The 20,925-nt window shown below is 34.2% G+C and overlaps 2 protein-coding genes across 6 annotated transcripts in view; both read right to left on the bottom strand.

Annotated features, from left to right (window-relative positions):
- Positions 1–6,616, bottom strand: part of LOC100787118 (pathogenesis-related homeodomain protein) — a 20,263-nt gene extending 13,647 nt beyond the window's left edge. The window contains exons 1-3 of one of the 5 annotated variants that reach the window (XM_006597736.4): positions 6,482–6,591; positions 6,297–6,350; positions 4,592–5,143 (exon numbers count right to left, since the gene is read on the bottom strand). In XM_006597736.4, coding sequence (XP_006597799.1) covers positions 4,592–5,121 — 530 coding nt within the window. In that variant the 5' untranslated portion in view covers positions 5,122–5,143; positions 6,297–6,350; positions 6,482–6,591. Of the gene's footprint in view, positions 1–4,591; positions 6,351–6,481 lie in introns of all 5 variants that reach the window. The other 4 variants (XM_006597735.4, XM_014767983.3, XM_014767984.3 and 1 more) reach the window with 4 other exon arrangements.
- Positions 6,617–12,399: 5,783 nt separating this feature from the next.
- LOC100527402 (uncharacterized) lies at positions 12,400–15,604 on the bottom strand. Its single transcript, XM_003546385.5, has 2 exons — positions 15,246–15,604; positions 12,400–12,599 (listed from the first exon to the last, which is right to left on the bottom strand). The coding sequence occupies exon 1, from the start codon at positions 15,527–15,529 to the stop codon at positions 15,260–15,262; it is 270 nt and encodes an 89-aa protein (XP_003546433.1). The 5' UTR covers positions 15,530–15,604; the 3' UTR covers positions 12,400–12,599; positions 15,246–15,259.
- Between the last annotated feature and the right edge of the window lie 5,321 nt (positions 15,605–20,925).

Genomic DNA, 20,925 nt, shown 5'->3' with positions numbered 1-20,925 from the left:
CTTCTCTAAGCATATAGTACCGACATTTCCAATTTATAGTCAAGTGAAAATACCTAGGGTTACAATTCCCTTCCTTAATCCATCTAGATATTGCCCTTTGTCTTGCTATGGATTCAACTGAGGTTGCTGCCAGCCAAAGGTCCTCCTACAATTGCTTTCTCAATTTTCCCTTTCCCTTATTCATCTATCTGTTATCTCTTTTTTTTTCCAAGTTGTTAAGCACCGATTCCGCTTTTTTCAATTTCTGATGAGCATCACTAAACTGATTTTTGTTCCATTCTTTTAGTCTCTGGTTTAGTCTCTTGAGTTTTTCTTTTAGGACATGCCCCCCTCCCCCAGCCAGTTACAGAGTTCTCCAACCAACAATCACATACTACTTTCTTGAATGACTAATCCTCAAGCCAGCAATCAAAAACTCGAAACGGCTTCGGTCCCCAATCAGCATGAATGGATCGCAATAAAATTGGGCAATGATAAAAAGAAATTACGGTCCATGATAAGCTGAGTCCAGCCTTGCCACTTGGAACACCACTCTACAGAGACTAGGACCCTATCTAGTCTGCTTTTAGTTGTCCCATTTGGTCTGTACCAGGTAAATTTTCGCCCCACACAAGGCACGTCCTCAACCTCTAAGTCAACATTCCAATCATTAAATTCCTTCATGCTACCCCCGCCATGTACCCTTTGACACACTCTAACTCTTTTTGATGATCTTCTAATACAATTAAAATCTCCTAAAATGCACTAGAGACCCCCACTGCTTGCAGCTCTGAGTTGCCTGACTTGATCCCATAGAATTCTTTTGGCTTGTATCACATGGTGAGTATATATTTACTATTGTCACTTTTCCACTGTCACCAGCCCATGTCCCTTCCTATTAATTGTTGGCTGCATTTTCCGTCTAACTTCAGCATCACCCCATAGAACTTGACATAGGGCCTTGTCTATCACTGCCTTCTTAGTCTCTTGTAAGCACAACATATCTACTTGTTCTTTCCTCACCATTTTTCTGATTGAAGCCCATTTTAAACCCCTCCCCAAACCCCTTATATTGTAGGTAACAATCCCTTTCCTCCAAGCTGACCATTTTGGATATCATTATTCCCTCCTGCGTGCTGAAGTTTACTCCCATATTTTTTGCCATGTCCCAATTACTTGATGCATCTTTTACCATCTCAACGCTTCTAGGGGTTGAATCTGAAGTTGCTGTTGTTCTGTCATGCTTTTCGTTATATTTTCCTTCCCACGTGACAACCTCCTTCAGCCCACTGCCTCCATTTAGTTGGGGCGAAGTTGCCTGAGAATAATTGTTTGGGCTTCTATTGAACTCCTTTTCTTCATTGCTGTTTAGTTGTATCCTGTGTCCCTCTTGCAAGCCTACTTTTTCCTTGGACCCTATCTGCTTTTTACAACCATTGTTTCTTGTGAAAACCTTCCATATATGTTCAGGTCCATTTAATTGGAGGCCCATATTATTGTGCATCTCTCCTATTTTCCCAGCAGGTGCTTTTTCAATGGGACCTGATATGGGGTTGTCCTCTTCCCATTCCTATACTAACTCACGTGCCTCCCTCTGCATCTCCTTTAATTCAAATTTTGTCTTTAGATGTGGGCCCCTTTTTTCCCCAATCTTCCCGTTTTTATTACTCCTTTCTCACTCCTCATTAGAACCTGCAGTACCTACCACCTCTATGGCCTCATCCTCTGCTGTCTGGCCTTGCTTTTGTTTATCCTCCCTGTCCACATCTCCATGCTGTCCCTCCTGGACTAGGGTTTGACTTCCGCCGAAAGCACCAGATGTGTCAGCCATTTGTTCAGATTTTTCTTCGCCAAGCCCAGAATGAGTGGAACCACACTTTGGTAAGTATGACACCCATGTATCTTGGTTGACCGTGGTTACTGAGTTTGTGCAATAACCAACGGGCAACTGCTGCAACCCGATGTTTCTATCGATATCATCTCTATCTGCACCCATTTCCATGTTGGTCACCAGAAACTCGTCGTTTACCTGTGCTTCCTCCGACATTAGGTCCAGCTCAATCTCACTCCCTTCTGAGGATATTTCTTCAAAGGACTCTACATAGCTTCCTCTGTTACAATTGTATCTACGATAATTGTGACACAACTCTCTACATAGCTTCCTCTGTTACAATTGTATCTACGATAATTGTGACACAACTCTTCTACAATTGAAACCACGTAATCGGCCCCATTAATGGACATGGTTATAGTGTAGTTGATTGTAGGAGGCCATGGTGTTTTGATTAAAACTTGTGCCCTATCCAGCCTTTGTAGAACATCTACATCCTCGTCAACATCCACCACCTCGCCAATCCCCTCCACGATCTTTGTGATGTTTGCCACATCCCACACGTGTAACGGGATCCCCCAGCACATAACCCAGACCATCCTAAATCCAGGCCTCAAACTTAGGCTCCATTTCTCTAGGGTATGGAACATCGATAGCCTGCTTTCAACTCCTTCTCTACACAAATCTTGTGCTCTTGTATCACTGAGCCCCATGAGTAGCACCATATCACCACCAATGTACTTTGGTTTGATATTTTCACCTCCGTCCCACAAGTTCTTCTAGTCTATCAAACATTGTTAGGTTCCTCAGTCTGCCTACCCAAGTTTTGCGTAGCCATGTCTTCTTTTCCATTGATATGGTTAGTTGGACAGACAAGCAAGATGTCGTGTTTGATGCCTGCACATACTTCAGTGTCCATCGTTTCGCCATATTTTTGCTGCCAGTTGCAACCACTTCCGCATATGATCTGAATGTTGTCACTCGTTGGGGATTCTGCCTCTATAATCCTGTAGCCAATGTCGTATGCTCTGCTATCTCCTTTCCTTTACCTTTTCTCTCTCTGCCAGCTTCTCTGTGACCACCTCCTCCTTATGCTGATGTTCCTTGTTAACTTTCTTTGTTGGTTTCCATTCCCTTCCATGTTTCAGAAGATTCAGGTGTAATTTTAGTCCTTCGAGGACCAAGTTATCTAGTTGTCTCTCTAATTTCCTGGCATTATTGACCCATTTAAATCTCACAAAGCCATATCTCCGACCACTCTTGTTTTTGTTCCTCGCAATGAATACCTCCCTAACATTGCCCCTCTTCTTAAACTCAAACCATAGGTTCTTTTCCCCATGTCTTTTGGAAATTGTGTGAAGTAGAACGAGTATATGTCTAGTGCATCCCTCCCGTTTTTGCTCCTTCCCTTCCCCCATTGTGTTGTTATAGTCATCGCATCATGTTGCACATACCCCTTCCTAGCATAGTTGAGACGAGACCTCTCTTTGTTTCTCTCTCTCCCCCACTCACTGTTTCTCTCTCTACCTCGCTCTCTCATCTCTCTCTATGTCTAATGTAATAATTTGGATCTAGGAATTGACGATTGCTTCTTGTACCACTAGGAGATGAGAAGAGGCCCTAAACATTGTTTCTACTTGTCATCAACCAACTCAAAAGCTTAAGTTAATTAGGTCAAGGCTCATGAGAAGGTTTGAATACAAGCATTCCTTACTTTGTGCTGAAATTCAATATTTATTTAGAATAATGGGGGTGGCAAGGTTCAAACTCATGATTGATTGGGCATAGCTCTAATACCATGTGATGAATCAACTTTTCCAAAAGGTATTGGGTGAAGGCTTATAAATGATTTTAAATCTAACATAATTGATGATAACTAAGCAAAATCTTCCCTAGGCTTCAGCACATAGAAAAATACAACAGACAATTTTCCTTAAAAATAAAAACAAGGGAAACTGTTAGTGGACATACAAATGAATGTCCAATAAATAAATTGAATGTTTAACTCCACCCAAAAAAAAATGAATCTTAAATCATTTATTTTCCTTCAGATGTCACTATTGTATTATTTACAATGTTTCTTGCAAGAAGTATTATTTATACATCTCTCTGGTTTCTGTAAGTGTTTTCCCCTTATGTTTGCAATAATAAGTCAAATAATACACAGCATAGGTTGATAATTGCAGGACAACTTAAATTATCTATAAGCATTCTAAAATTACCCTTCTTAGGACATGACATAGTAAGCACAAGACAACAACAGATCCTACCAATGTTGATTAGGATTGTTTGTCTTTCCTATACCTTTCTGACAACGTAAGTTTCCCTCAAATTGTAAGTTCACATGTAATTTAATTAGACTAAACAAATTATTAGCTTTCCTCAACAATGGCTAGGGTCCAGAAATCTGGAATTGAACAATTTGTAAGATTTCTGTTTTTATCAAACTAACTTCGTATCATTTCTTCACAAGTTGTATAGTTTCCTAGTATTACATCTTTTCTATTGATGGAGAAATTATGCATTATACACGACACTACCATGATTATCCTTCCAATGTAAAAGGTATATAATTATATATCACATTTCCTTAACAATATATTCCCCAATATTTCATGTAAAAATTTCAGAAATTCCTAGATGCGATGTAGTGAACATATTTTTCCTACTTATAATAATAACAATCCATTCACAGATTCTTTTGAAATTGTAGTAGGGAAGACGACATCTCATTCAATCATTTGAAAAAATTTATAAGCTAATTAAAATATTTTCCCATACCTTTGACCTTTCCAACCTTCTCCAGAGTAAGCATCAATAAGGTTCTGCTCTAGCTTCATTTTGATTAAGAGGTATCTTGTTCTCCTTCGCAAGCGTGAAGCATCATCAACATCTATGTTATTCCTTTGTCTTTTCTTCTTTCTTCTCTTACGTTTTTTAATCTTTGCCTCCCCATCAACATCATTCCCCTCTATTCCAGAACTATGAGAATTTTTTCCTCCTTCTAGCTTTGTTGAAGACAGCATCTGTGAAGATTTCCCATCAGTTTTATGCCGATATTTTCTAATAATCACTTTTTTATTTGAAGAATCCTCAAGTGGTGCCTCGACAGAAGAATGTGTAACTGTCTTCTTTGATTTGCTTGTACCAGCTCTGTGTTTATGAGATTTTGACCTCACTTTGTGTTTCTTCTCTTGGCGTTTTGTGCTACTTGTTTTGAATTTCGAGGAAACTAGCTTGGACTTAGTCTGTTCCTGTGAGTAACTAGATTTTCCAGATCCTTTGTTATTTAAATTATTCACATCCCGCATATTAATTGATTCTGTATCACCCCTGAAGTACAGGCATAAAATTGATAAATAATGGCATTAAAAAGTACAAGAGACATGGCAGTGAACATACTTCTGTGCAGACATATATTTTGTACAAATAAGGACATATTACACACTGATGATTAATTGCACTTTGAAATGGAGATATAAGGTGGGTTGGATGTTAAGGAATAAAGGAAGAGGGGGAAGGTCACAAGTTCAATCCCCTCTGCTAACAAAAACTAACATTCTAACAAACTAACATTTGCAGATAAAAAAAAAGCACTTCAAATTGAAAATTAGTATTACTTCTTATCCACTGTAAAGATATATCATACAGTCATTTATAACACACAGAAAATAACAATCCTTAATAGAAAAAACCATGATTACAATCATTAATAATTTGATTCATGAATACGACTCAAACTTATGAATCCATATTATAAGATAATGAAAGATATCATTGTAACCAAATTCACACAAAACCAAATGTATGTTCTGTTAGGTTGCACCATTCGAGTGAAAGTATAACCAAGAGAGAACAACTTATCCCAAAACTGACAAACCAGTATGATGTTTATTGTTTATTCACAGTAAATCAATTCAAATACATAAGCATACAAAGATGAGAAAGACTATTTCAAAAAAGCATAGGGATAAGCAGGGGTAATGATGACCCACTTCACAATACCCCAGGAAATCAAGCCACAATCATCAATAGCATAGTAATTGATAACCTAAACCAATTCAGATCAAAGCAAAACATATAAAACACACAAATAGTTCATCAAAACCCAGATACAAAATTGCCAAGCATACACAGCACAAAACGAACCAGCAACCATTTCAAGCATTACATGGTCACAACACAAAAAGACACAGAAGAAGAAGAACACTAATTCAAGAGTCACTCGACAAGAAAACTTCTTAGGCATGATGACTACAAGGCCTTGATCACTTCAGAGGCCAAAGAACCGCAAAATTTACTAATCATGAATTTCACCAATCTTTCTCAGAACCACAATTCAATCTAAAAAACAAGAAATTATGATTAGTGTGGCCAATTGGTCAACAAAGCCACGCCAAGGCCTAGACTTTACTGAGCCCCACAAAGCTCCAAGACAAAACAAAGAAACCCACGTGAGTTTCAAGGCCAATAAGAGAAAACCAACCTGCAATGGAAGAGAAAAGATGGATAAAGATCTGAACTTTGAATGGCTCTGAAGCTGTGCCAATGGAAAAAGAAATGTATAAAACTGAGAGTTTTGAAGAAATAAGTGAAGTGAGCCTTTTATTGAGTGAATGATTTGAATTTAAAATTGGGTCTTTGATTCCCAATGTTGATGATAGAACTAACAATCACCAGTGACGGTGTGGTTGTTCCCGAAGCATCACCGGCAACGGTAAGCTTCTTGTGCTGCTGCTTCTTTTATTTCTCTTCACTGTTAAACTCTTCCTTTGTTGTGTTGTGTTGTACCTTATGATGACTTTCTTATTACATAGTTGCTAAAAAGTGCTCATCTTTGTTTTGTTCGTCCTTCTCTAGTTTTTATTTATTTGTTTATCCAGTAAATAATCAATTTAATTATCATAAATAATCTATTTATAATTGTTTATATTTTTTATGATTATTTATCTTTTATAATTTTTTATCTATTTTTTATATCTATAAATACGCTACTCCTAATTAAAAAAATACATACAACTATTATTTTTGTATTTATTGTACTGTTATTATTTTGTATTTTTATACTGTCACTAGATCATTAATTTTAAAGATTCTTTTACTATCAATATTTTTTAAAAAAAAAACTTGTACATGTGTATGTATCAAATATTAATAAACTTAAATAAAATAATATGAAACTAGTTCAGTGATCCAAGTGATGCACGGAAAAAATTATAAGTATAATTTTGTAAGTTGTATTTTTAAAATTAAAAATTATAGGATGACAATTTTATGATTTACAAATTTGTTGTGTTCAATTTTGCTAAAAAAAGATAAATAAGACTAAGTAAATATCATCACATTTATACATCTTTATAATGATTTATTTAAATGAGAATTAACTTATAAACTTTAAATGTAATATCATTTTTTAAAAAAATCATGACTCTAAACATATATAGCAACGTTGATCCAAAAAAAAAAACTGGAACATAATTTTGACAATTTCCAAAAGAAATTATAGAAGAAAATCACCTGAAAGAAAAACAATTAAATGTATTGAGCAAAAAGAATATATATATATATATATATAAACTTAGGTTCTATATAAAAAAAAAAATCACCCATGATTAATACATCTTATGCCTATAAGTTAAAATATAGAATATTTAAAGCTCAACACTATGCCCCGTGGAAAAACACACACCTGGTAATGATCAAAGTGGACATGCAACAATTTAATAACTTTATTCCTTTAAAATAACCAATTGTAATCTTTTAAATGGATAAAAATTCAAGGACTAAACGTTTTTTTTTCCTGAATATTCAAGGACTAAACGTGATCGAAGAAGAAAGTGATTCCCAAAGACTTAAAATAGTAGAGTAGATTGTTTATCTCTGTAAGTTAAGTATAAATTTTTCTGTTTATTTTCTTATTTTGCTTCATACTTTCATGAAAAATATTCATCCTCATTTATTACTACATATTTATACTTTCTATTTTAGATAAGATAAATATTTAATAAATTAGTTAATTCAAAAGATAATAAGCAAAGAAAAATATATTATGTTAAAATAATTATATCAACAAATTAAAATAGTATAATACCGTCTTAATAATTTAGATTTTAGTGTGATTTCTGATATGTTGTTCTTCTCCGTGAGTTAAATATAAATCAATCTTGCTTTTTGAAAGAAGAAAAAACACTATTCATCCAAATGTGTTAACATCCAAATGTGTACATAATTTCTCTATGTTAATAAATTTAGATACACATATGCATTAAAAAATAAATGTATTAATTTGTATGTATTTTTTATATATTATTTTACATTTTTCATTTGTATATTTTTTATATTCGATAATAAAATAAATATTAGATATAGTGCTTTACTTTAAAAGAAACTAATTATGCTAAAAGTAATATTAAGATAAAATAAATTAACAAATTCATGTGAATGACAAATGTAACTTTGTAAATACAATACCTATTTTCTACGGTAATATATTAATTAATATTATTTAAGAGGACAAAAACAACTTGATATAACTTCTTAAGTTAGAAGATGCAAAAATTCTTAAAAAATTATTTAAAAAGTTTACATATATATCATTATTAACGTGTATAATAACAAAATAAATTATACCATAAGCAACAACTCCCTTTCTTTTCTACAAGATCAAGGAGAAGCGGAGGATACACGTTTGATTCCAGATCCTGTTTCTTTTCTATAATATATACCTCTAAAGATTAAAAGACATCATTTAAGTGACAAACAAATAGAAATTTCATTGAGTAATAAAGACCAAATAATAATAAGAATCCATGATACAAATGATAACATCAATGATCAGAACATGACAATATTAACAATTTCTCAACATCGGTGTCGGACAACATAAAAAAAGCACTCCGTGTATCATCCATAACTTTAATATCTGATTATTAATATTTTTTTTTAGTAAAGTACCAAATTAGTCTCTCACTTTTGGAGGCGCTGTTAATTTGATTCCTAAGATTTAAAAAATATCAAAATAATCATCGATTTTACATTCTGTTTGTCACGTTAGTTACTGTCGGTAGTAGTCTCCTAACACCGTTAGTAAATGTGTGATGTGGCACGTTAAATGCCACCTGGATGCACACGTGGCAAGCGTAATTGGAAAATAAGTAATGTCACATCATAGGGACTAATATGACATAATTTTAGATATTATATTGAAAAATAGAGAGTTAATTTTTGTATATAGTGTCAAATTGATCCCTAATAGTTTTCAATCTAATTGAAAACGTGATAAATTTCCTCTCACTATTTTCTCCCTCTTATGGTTGAAGGATAGCGTTCTTGTGCTAGGTCCACATCGATCATCACTCTCCCAATGGTGGTGGTGGTGGTTGCCGTTCTTCGTCACCCTTTACTATTCATTGACACAATCAGTGTTTTTGTGTGTTTCACGTCGATCACCGTCACCCTCTAATGTTGATTGATGTAATCGATGCTTTCCAGTAGAGGTAAAGGTTTTGTTTTTCACTGCATTTGGTCTTCTCGTGTTGAACCAGCGTAGTTGAACCGACACTATATCATTCAAACGCCTTGATTATACTGGATGTGAGAAATAACCTTGGTACTACACCATGGAGGTACCTTTACCAGGAATGAAGCTAATGGAAAATTGAAGTATGTTGATGGGGAGTTAGATGTGTGGGATAAGATAGAAACTAATTATTTAAATTTCTTTCTTCTAACCAATCTGGTGAAGCATTGTAGAAAATATAACAATGTGAGTGACATTCACTGGGTTGTGGATAAGGAAGTGGATTTGGAGGAGGGTTTGCGTGTATGTGAAACAGATTTTGATATTCGGGATATGGTCATCACTGCAAGGCACGATGGAGATGAGGTAGAGTTGTACTATGACCACAAGGTTGATGAACAGCCTATCCTATTTGAAGCCGATGTACCTGAAGATGGTTTAGGTAATCTGAATCCAATTCCAGAAGTTGAGGAAGAAGGAGATAAAGATGATGGTGATGGTGATGTGGGTAATGGTGACAGTAATGGAGTGGATGTAAACACCAATGGTGAGGAGTAGGAAGACATTGCTAGTGAGGAGCATGATGACATTGATGGTGACGAGGATGTAGATGTTGAAGTGAGGGTAGGCTGTGAATGGTGGACTGATATTCCAGAATACAATAATGAAGTCCAAGAGGATGAAGTTGAACCAGTTGGTTATGAATCTGAAAAGTTAGATAGCCCGAGAAGTAATGGACAAGCATTAACATTACTTACCTGTGGTAATGGACAAACATAAAACAGTCTCCCATTATTCCTTGTCGTCCTTACTGTTCGAATGGTAGCTCTTCTACGACAATAGCAAAGACAATTTGACGTGACATTTTTCCTTGTGCTTGAATTAGCAGACATGGTAGATCACAAAATAATAGAAGAAGAACTACAAAGATGAATAAGAGAAAAATAAGAATCGGATGAGAGTATGAGTAAGAGGAAAAATGGAATGAAAGCATGAATGTTAAAGTAATCATTAGGGTTTTAACATTTTGGGAAAAAAGATGATTACCTAAATTATATCATTTTAGTCCCTTTAATGTCAATTTAGTCCCTCCTTGCGTGATAAGTAGAAGAAACTAATGTGGAAGTTCTACGTATGCATCGAGGTGGTACTTAATATGCTACATCACACATTTACTAACAGTGTTAAGAGACTACTAACGGCAGGGACTAATGTAACAATAAAATCGAGGATCATTTTGACATTTTTTAAATCTCAGGGACTAAATTGACAATGCCTCCAAAAGTGAGAGACTAATTTGATACTTTTGTCATTTTTTTTTCCTTCCTTTTTTTTTCTTCTTTCTCCCCAGATCTATTTTTTTCTTTTACTTTCCTTTTTTTCTTTTCGAACTCTCTCCGATTAGCACACAAAACTTGATGCCTCTCTTCCTCTCTAACAAGGAGTTCTCGCGATGCTCCGACAACGGCGCCTTCGTGGCTGCATAGGCCGACACCTTCATCTACGGTGTGCTCCAAGAGCTCGACATCGTTCGCGCCAAGGTCGACGTCATCGACTTCAACGCTGAGCAGAAGTACCTTTCTCTCGCTGTTGAGTTCTCCAAACTCGAGTCGCACGTCGCCAACCTCGAATACTCCATCGATCAGCGCCTCCGCGAAATCAGGTGATCGTTTTGGAACCTCCCCGGAGTGAGAGGACTGCAACGAGGAGTGGGAAAAGCGAGTGAGTGTCACGACGTGCTGAGGAGTTGTTTTGGAACCTCCCAGAATTTTCACCTTACGCCATCATCGCTAAATTAATGGAAAGAATCCAATTGATTATTTTTTAATAATTTAAGGATTAAATTAAATTTTTTAAAATTTTAAGAAATAAATTAAATATTTTAATATGATTTGGGATCAAAATTGACAATTAATTACAAAATCTCATGGAGTAGTTAGTAATTTACCCTTTGAAAATAAACTACTATCTTTTAACAATTAATTGTTTGTTTATTTGTACCAAAATTGTATCTTTGCATATGGCAAACAAAAACATATTTGTCTATTTAAAATTTGCAATGATTAATTCAATCATCATGTATTTTTGTTTGAGTCTCATATTTTAGATATCTTGATGTGATGTCTCATCTAAAATGAGACTCAAATAAAAATACACAACTATTAAATTAATTTTTTAAAAAAAATATTTAATTTGATTTTATTATTACCTAATATTATTATAATAAAAATTTAAAAGAATCAAACATATTATATTTATTAATCAATATTATACTTATTATTATATTTATTCCATTTGTTTTTCTATTTTTTAAAGTATTTATTATAATATTATACTTGAAATAATTTTAAAAAAATATATAAAAATTAAATCATATTTTAAATAAATAATTATTTTCGTTTATAAATATATAGAACACTAATAAATTTATCTCTGTCACCTAGGCTTTTTCATCTACGAAACAAAAATAATTATTTATCATTTAATATAATAACTATGTATATTTCACCCATGGTGCATAAAATTTTTAGACCGACCCTAATTCAAAGACTTTTCCTGCATGAGATGTCATCCCCTCCTAAAATTTTAGTATAAAAAAGTATGGTAGACTCTATAACATTTAAGTTAGTATGATTTTAATATGTCATCTAGAATTAAAGTGTCAAAGAGGCTCTTAATAACTGAAATTTAGTACTTCGCCAGTTCTCCCCAACTCTTACGCATTTTAAAAGAGCCAAAGTGTCTCTAAAGTCCTAATAGGATCGCTGAAAACTCGTAGGTGATATATATAGATCACGATTTTTTTGACAAAATAAATAAAACCACACATTTTCTTAGGTTTTTCTTAGGCGAGTCTGTGAACCAATTATTTATAAAGGTGAACAGTCTAAATGATGTACAACATTCAAATGCAAATATTAAGAGATTAAATCCATTATTCAGTTTTTCCTCAAAAAAATTTAACTTTGGCACACTGTCTATGATTTGTTTGGGATTTGAAACCTATCCCACAATGTGAGCAGTTGCAAAATAACATCACATTAAGAGGGGCCTAAATAGACAGAGAACCAAATCAAAAAGTATGTTTACTTTTCACAGATTCAATTAATATTTAAGTGCAAGAAAATTGAGAATCGTATCAAATAGAACTTATTTTATCACCCAAATGATGAAATACAAAGAAGCTGTCAGTATCTTTCTGCCTTGATTTTTCAGATTTTAAAACAAAGATCAAGCAAGCCAACCACCTCCAATTCAACCAGGATCCAGCTAACCAAAAAAAAAAACATGTTAGCCACAAATATAAAACAAATAGGTACTTCAAGTTAAAGAAGGCATATTGCATATTAACAATAGAAGAGCAGAATATCACTGACTTAGAATTTGTATTAAGTAGAATGTATTTTGAAACATAACTAAACATAATTTGATGTTTGGGATGCCAATAAAAACTACTTTGGAATGTAAACTTACCCCTCAAAAATGATTTGACGCTGCATTTTAGGGTCATGTTGGTCAATTTATATTCAAAGGCCAGCATCCCAAAATTATTTTGGAACTTATGGAGGTGTTTGGTTTGTTGTGTTTTTCATTATGAATTTCAGTAATAACTACAAACATGTCATCTTGTTTTCATTATGCTTTTTGTTTCAAGTTTAGTAAAAGAAATGGTGAAGATAAACATTTATTTGTTTTCACCATCTCCTTCACAAAATTTTGAAAATAAGAATTAAAAAGAAAAAAAAAAAGATAGCATTCTTATAATTTTAAATGGAAACACATCAACTGAAAATGAAAATGGAAAAATATCCCCTTAAATGTGGATTAGAAATACGAAATAACTAAAAAGAAATTAGGAACTTTATTGAGCAAGTCCCCTATTCCCAGGTCTGAATCAAGTAGATTGCAGATCATAGAGATAGAATGTTTTATGCTCTGTCTCCTCTCAATTCCAGGAAGCTGAGAATTCTGGCCCACTACCCACCACTTTCCAATCTGAACTCTCTCCCCTTGTTCACCACTTTTTATTACCTAATATTCCCTCCTTTCCCCTAACAATTTCAGTTAAGATACTTCTAACTAACAAACTTCATTAACAGAAACTAACAAAGTTTATTACCTACTAATTTGTGGATTTTGGTCATCTATTATTATACTTAACATACACCTTGGTCACTATCATTGAGTTTCCTAAATGTTATTTATGTCCTCTTGGAACATCTGAGAATGGAGATACACAAAGCAATTTATGAGAGGAGAACAGAGGAGATGCCAAACAAAATTTGTGCAAGCAACTTTTCCAAAAAAGAATATATTTTTTGTAGCAATGGCCCTTTCACTTTTTTCTTCTGCAAGATTACGTGATCTGGATGATTTAAGTGTTTGCAAAAACAAAATTTCACACATTTTTAGTTGGGCAGGCCTTCAAACCACTTATTTTACCACGAACATGAACAGTCCAAATGATGTCCAAGATTCAAATGCAAATAGTAACCAAAAAACATATTCAATTAGGAGGGCTTTAAAAAAGACAATTGTTCAGCTCTACTCATCCAACAAGCTAAGTTGCAAATAAAATTCCCCCATCCAGAGGCCTAAAGCACTGCAACAAAATAAAAAAATTATATTCTCTTGCACACACTCAATTATCACTCAAGTACAAGAAAATTCATGATTGTATCAAAGAGAACTCATTTTATCATCTAACCTAACCAATTAAACACATTGAAGCTGACAGTAGCTTCATGCCCTGATTTTTTCATATATTAAAACAAAGAGATCAAGCAAGCAAACCATCTGCAATACAACAACTAGAATAAATTACTTAGATATAACCCACCAAGCACAAGTAGTGTCCATTAACAGCAATAGAATTGCAATACTGTTTAATCAGTCATCACCAAGAATTTGTACAAGTAGAATGTAACTAACTAAAGAAGTACCCCGGTGCCAGAAGGCTGCTTGCTATGCAAAGATATGGGGGAAGTCATCGTAAGCAACCGTATCCTTATATATGCAAAGAAGCAGTTTCCAAATTTGAAAAAGTAGAAATGTTCCAATGTCCAGGATGTTAAAAAAACATTGTTGTTGGGTAATTACTCCTCCACACCCCCCCCCCCCAAAAAAAAATAAAATACTACAAGGGTGTGTTTCGTGTTTTCATTTTTGATGTCATCAATAATTCCACCTTATTTAAATTATGTTTCTTGTTTTCAAGTTCCCTAATACTCCATCAAAAACTTTGAAATTAAATTTAAAAAAATGTGATTAAGTGATTGGGTACAAGTCGTTAATCTGCTGAAGTTAAAGTTGAATTGTTCGGATAGTATCCAAGTTCAATCCTTGGTGAAAACAATTCTTGACCAAGCTTTATTTACCTTCCGGTCGAAGGGTTAAGACCAAAAAAATAAAAAGAACGTGACATTGCTAGATATATCCCACAATCATGTTCAAGCTATTGTCGGATATGTGCACATCTCCCAAGTGAGAATTCAAATAACAAAACCCATTCCTCTAGGTTGTGGGGGACTGACCCAAACCCCGATGGTATGTGACATTTCAGTGCATGTTTGGTTTGCAGTTGGAAATGTTGCGGGCGCATTTCAATGCAAATCCAACAGATAAAGGGCAAAAAAGAAGGCAAAAGCAAGGGTAATTACTTTTTCCTCATACGTAATGTTGAAAGTGTTGTGGCGTGGTTCCAATGCAAATCCAATAGATAAAAAACAAAATGAACGCCATTACTTTTGCCTCAAAAGTAAGGATTCCCAAACATGCTCTTACTATAATTACAAACGAAAACAGCGAAAAAGCATTCGAATTTCAACAAAAACAAATAACTAAAGCAGAGGATCTATCTAATCTCACGAAGATCGGACTAAACAAACGGCGGCGTCGTATTGGGAAAGTAGGTACCTGAAGGGGATGGATCAGTGGTGCTGCTGGGCGTGCTCCTGGGCGTGCTGGAGGTGGCGGCGCTCGTGGGGGAGAGCAACGAGGTAGGAGAAGATCATGCCGCCGTAGCAGACATGGAAGATGGGATCGGGGGAGCTGGTTTCAATGTACTTGGCATGGTAATTATCGAAGCCTCGCTGAATCGCCTTCTTGATGTAGTTCAGCGACAGCATCGGCTTCACGTGCTCCGGAACCTCGCTCACCCTCTTCCCCTTGATCTCGTTGTAGAATCTCCTCATCGCCATTGTTGCGAACCAACGAACAAACCCTAGATTATGCGATTGCTTTGCTTTGCCTAATGAAAATGGGGAAATTGGAAATGTTGGGTATGTATGTATGTATATTGCACGTGACCCGACCCGAATCTGATGCTGCCTCACGTGCCGTTGATGTTAAATATGGGCTTCGGGATTAAACTTTAGGCCCGAAATAATTTTGAGTTTTTTGGCTAATGAAATATATATATCTCTCATTTTCCTTTTTTTTAAGAATATTTTTTAAAAAATATTCTTCTAATTTATTTCCAATCTCAAATTATTCTTGTTTCTTTCTCGGGGAACAAGTTTTTGCTTACCTCCTTTACGCCTTCACTGCTCATAGTGCATCTTAATGACTTCATTATTGTTGACAATGATCAATTATTGGAATGAAAATATAAACACATAGTTAAATGTAAGCTATCTCTACATCTATTGTAAATAATGTAAGTGAGACTTAAGTTGTTACAATCTATGCATGCATATGTTAATTAGGGGTGGGTATATGAGTTCAGATTTGCAGGTCGATTTGTATAATTATAAATAATACTTGAGTTAGTTTATTAAGTTCACGAACTTAATGGATTTTATCCGCATGTTTGCGAGTAGTCCGTATAAAATAATTAATTTTAAAATAAAAATGATACAGATTGAGTATTTGAGCTGAGAGTTGAGACTTTAGACCTTTCAAACCTTCACTTCACTCTGTCACATGCCTCTCCTTCGCCGATCCTCACTCCGCCACACCTCTCTTTTCCCGACTCTCACTCCGTTGTAAGGCCAGATGCGACATCATTTTCTCTTCCTCGGCTCACACGTGACCTCCCTACCCTAGCCAACGTTGTGCCACACTTCCTTTACCTCGACCAAATACCACATGAGAAGGTCACTTCCTCCTCCTCAACTCGTGCGCATCACCCCTCTCTACGTGTTGCACCTCTCTCTTGCACGTCACACTTCCCATCACATTGTGTCTTTCTCTTGTTTGTGACTGTGTCAAACAATCAAAAACATATTTTTTTAAGATTATTAATTGAACATGTGGACTAGTCCATTTATCTGCAAACTTGGTGGACCAAAACGAACCTAAAAAAAAGTCAATTTATTTCATAGAACAGATTTACCCAATTCACTTAAAACATGAGTTTCACAGGTGAGGCCTTAAATAGACAAAACCGGCTTGTATACTCACCCCTAATGCTAATGTTTATTCTCATAATCAGTTTCACCAACAACAAAGGTGATATATGAGTTTAATTATATGTACTTGTTTGTGAATAATGTAATCTATTTTTTTTGTTCTTTATTCTTCCAGGCACATTGAATGCTAATGTTGAAAATGAAAAAGTTAATGTTAGAAAAATTACTATTGTATACTTTTAATAGAAAAAATTAACGGAATTAAATAAAGGATTAAAAAAAGGAAAATTTTGAATAATTTCAGGGACCAAATATCATGAAATTATTTTGGAAGGACTAAAATCAATAGAGATCAACATTTGAAGGACCAAAATTATATTTAACCCTTTTGAATAATTATTTGCATTAATTTAGAAAAAAGCTATCTAAAATTCATTTTATGCCAAAAATAAACATTTGAGTGACATTGAAAGAAGTATAAAAAAGCAAAAATTATTTTAAAATGAATATAAAATAATACACTAAACATATGTAGGTTTAAGTATTTTTTTTTTACTTACAATTATTTTGTATCCATAGCTAAAAGAGTATGTAGGTATAGGTCATTTTCTTCTAGTAACGTCTCTTATAACATTCATATTCCTTTCATGTATTTAACATACTACAACAATTTTATAAAATAGCAGTGAAAGGTTAGTAATGACATGACTTTAAAATTAACCCAATTAGTGATGACAAAGACATCCTTAAATTAACATGATTTAATAATTTCTTAAAAATATTTTTTTAATTGTAAGCAATAGCTTGATTGTCAATAATAAATATTTCATATATATATATATATATATATATATATATATATATATATATATATATATATATATATATATATATATATATATTAAGTGATAATTAAGTTGTAACTATTAGAAAATATGTTTTCTACATCGGTTATTTATGACTTTCAACATCGATTTTTGAACTGATGTTGAAAGTACCGACGTTGATAGTATTATCGTTAAAAAACCGATGTTAATGTAAAATTACAAACATCGGTTATATAAATAACCGATGTTTCTAATATGAATTACACCCAAAAAATGTATATTAATGTTGAAAGTTAACATCGATTTTTCAAGAAATCGATGTTAACGAATGTGTTAATGTTGACAGTTAACATCGGTTTTTTTTACAGAAAACCGATGTTAACGAATGTGTTACTATTAACAGTTAACATCGGTTTTTTAAGAAAGCCGATGTTAACTAAATTTAACATCGGTTTTTTGAAAAAAAACCGATATTAACGAATGTTTTACTATTGACAGTTAACATCGGTTTTCTGTAAAAAAAAAACGATGTAAACGAATTTGTTAATGTTGAGAGTTAACATCGGTTGTTTGTAAAAAACCGATGTTAACGAATGTGTTATTATTGACAGTTAACATCAGTTTTCTGTTAAAAAATCAATGTTAACGAATGTGTTATTATTGACAGTTAACATCGGTTTTCTGTAAAAAACCGATGTTAACGAATGTGTTACTATTGATAGTTAACATCGATTTTTTTCAAAAAACCGATGTTATTGTCAGGAATTTTTTTAAATAATGTCTCTGTTTTTACAAAAAAACCAAAATTTAACCTATAAATTTAAAATCAGACCACACAACACACAACATATATCATTTGCATTTTGCTTTCAAATAGGTTTTAGCAAAAAACTACCTATCAACAAAGGTTATTCAATGTTAACATGAAACAACAATTGTAAAAAATGTAATGCAAAGTATGTAAACTAATTAAGTAACCTAAAGTTACATAGTTGCCTAACAGCCTATGTTTGATTTCTAACTTTTAGATAATACTGTACCCACTGGATGCGAAGCGCCTTGAATCTCTCTGCTTCCAATGATCTAACATCATTAAAATACTGTATGATCAAATAAAAAAATAAATTAATAATGTAATAACAATTATAAGAAAACCAACTTTGTTTAAAATAAACAATTACTGTCTCCCAATTATTCCTGAAAGATCCTAAGATTATCGTGGACATCCAGTGCATCACGTAGTAGCCACATTCAGTGATTTCTTTTTGTCTATTACACTAAATACATAATGAAATTTATATATTAATTAAACGTTAACTACAATTAGTGTACACACACATAAAATATATATAAGTAAAATTTTTATTTAAATCACGTACCTTAACAACAATCCACCTAGCAGCAGCCTTAGATTTAGGTTGTGGAGTATCATCAAGTCCTTTGAAAGCACTAGTATTGAATATGAGAAACATTAAAATATTGATGTTGTTGAGTTATGCCAATAAAAATGTATTGTAAACAATATTGACCTGTTAATTATTCCCTTAAGGTAGTTGTCTGGCCTATTATGTAAAGAACAAAATCAGACAACTAGGTTTTCCTTAGGCAGAATGACAACCATTTGCCAGTGTCCGCTGCAGTAGAGACGAATATGGGTTATTGTAGTAGTATAGATTATTTAAATTCAATTGTTGTGTTTGACTTACCCATTCAGGTAGGCTCCAAGGTAAACATCTCGTTTTGAACTCTGTATCCAACTCTTGATGTAACTTTCAGATTCAAATTGTGATTGTCCAGATCTCTGAATGGACTGTGGCTCAAGGAATCTATACACATCAGAATTCCCCGCTCGCACACTTGTCTCAGTCAGATGGCTGTGTTGTTAAGCCAAAGTTAATTATGTATGAATTTAAAACAATTACTTTGGTAATTAACAGTAATCTAAAATGACTTACAGAATCCACAATTGTATAACAGATATACTGAGACATTGACGACCGTGTGCAATTTCAGAGAGATCTTCGTGCTTTATATACAACAGGAAGTTTTGATTAAACACCCCGAATATGGTAGCATCCCACATAACCTGGAGAGGCTTCAAAAACAATTGTGGGATGGTCAATGTCATCAGGTACAAGGGATCATCGACCTCTTCATCCGGGCTTTCTAGAGGTTTTGCTGGAGACACAACTGCCTATTGATCAAACATAGTTAATTAGCAAGTTTTGATTACAGTGAACAAATTAATTGAAAAAAATAAACATATAATCAAAGTAAAATACATGTTCTGATAAACACTTCACAAGATGTGTTGGCCAAGCAAGGAAGGTGTTAAGTGACTGCCCCACTAAGGTAACCTCGTCAGTGGGTACAAGAACGAGAGCCTTTGCATCTTTAACCTCCTCAACACCAACCTTGACTTGGCCATGCAACAAAGGGATGTTGTGAACTGTTGTGAATCCCTCATAAAGTCTTCCTAAGGCAACTAGGCGGGAAGGATTTTCTTCAATGTATAGCCCGTATTTGTCTGAGTCACTCGTCCCTGGATCGTTCCCTGAGGGAGCAACACAACTCTCCTTTGTGCTGACATGAGGACCTGAGGGACCAACCTCTGGCTCTGGAGGTAGTACAAGTCCCTGTGATTGCATCTGAGACTGAAACTGGGACTACATCTGGCTGAAGGAGGTCATCATCTTTTGAGTCATTTTTTCTGTGATTGACTCCTCCAGTTGGTCTCTGATTTGTTGGGTCAGCTGTTCTAGGTCTTCAAGAGGCATGGAGGAAGAACTACAGGATGTTCGCAAAGCCAATCCAAAGTATTGTTTTATGGTGACACCGGCTCCAACAACACGAACACGACCAGGGTGCTCTGGTCGCCCAATGACAGCAGTCAGGATATTCTGACGTCCAGGGGGAACGAACGATCCCTGTGACGCCTGCTCGTCCATATAATCCTGTACCGAACACATATTTGTCCAACGAATTCACAAAATACACAAAGATAATTACAATTATTAATTAAAAATGACTTACAATCCTGTCAGCTATTTCCTTTGTTGCCTCAGACGTCATCTGTCCAGTTTTCTTCGTGCGGGCCATCTTCCATTTCACGTGGCGTCTGATGGGAGAATGAAACAACAACTACTGACAACTAAGCAACAATTGAAACTAAGGATAAAAATTAAATATTGCAAATTAAAAATTATTTAATTTTTTTAAAAAGACTAAAATAAAAAATCGAATAATTACACTATCGATACATGTATACTATTTACTCTTAAAGATCTAATCATTTCACCCCTCACTATCTTTTTTACAACATCTTACCAATAGAAAAAACTACCGCTAGTGACACTCTTTTATTTTGGATCACTCTATTTGCACAGCTGGTTTAACCATGACAATGACACCTAGTCT

This window comes from Glycine max, chromosome 15 (assembly GCF_000004515.6).
Source record: "Glycine max cultivar Williams 82 chromosome 15, Glycine_max_v4.0, whole genome shotgun sequence".
Taxonomy (NCBI): Eukaryota; Viridiplantae; Streptophyta; class Magnoliopsida; order Fabales; family Fabaceae; genus Glycine; species Glycine max.
This window is presented reverse-complemented; position numbering and strand designations above follow the sequence as displayed.

What these genes read in the sequence shown, in the direction of transcription:
- LOC100527402 (XM_003546385.5), bottom strand. Translation starts at nt 15,529, where the DNA reads ATGGCGATGAGGAGATTCTACAACGAGATCAAGGGGAAGAGGGTGAGC.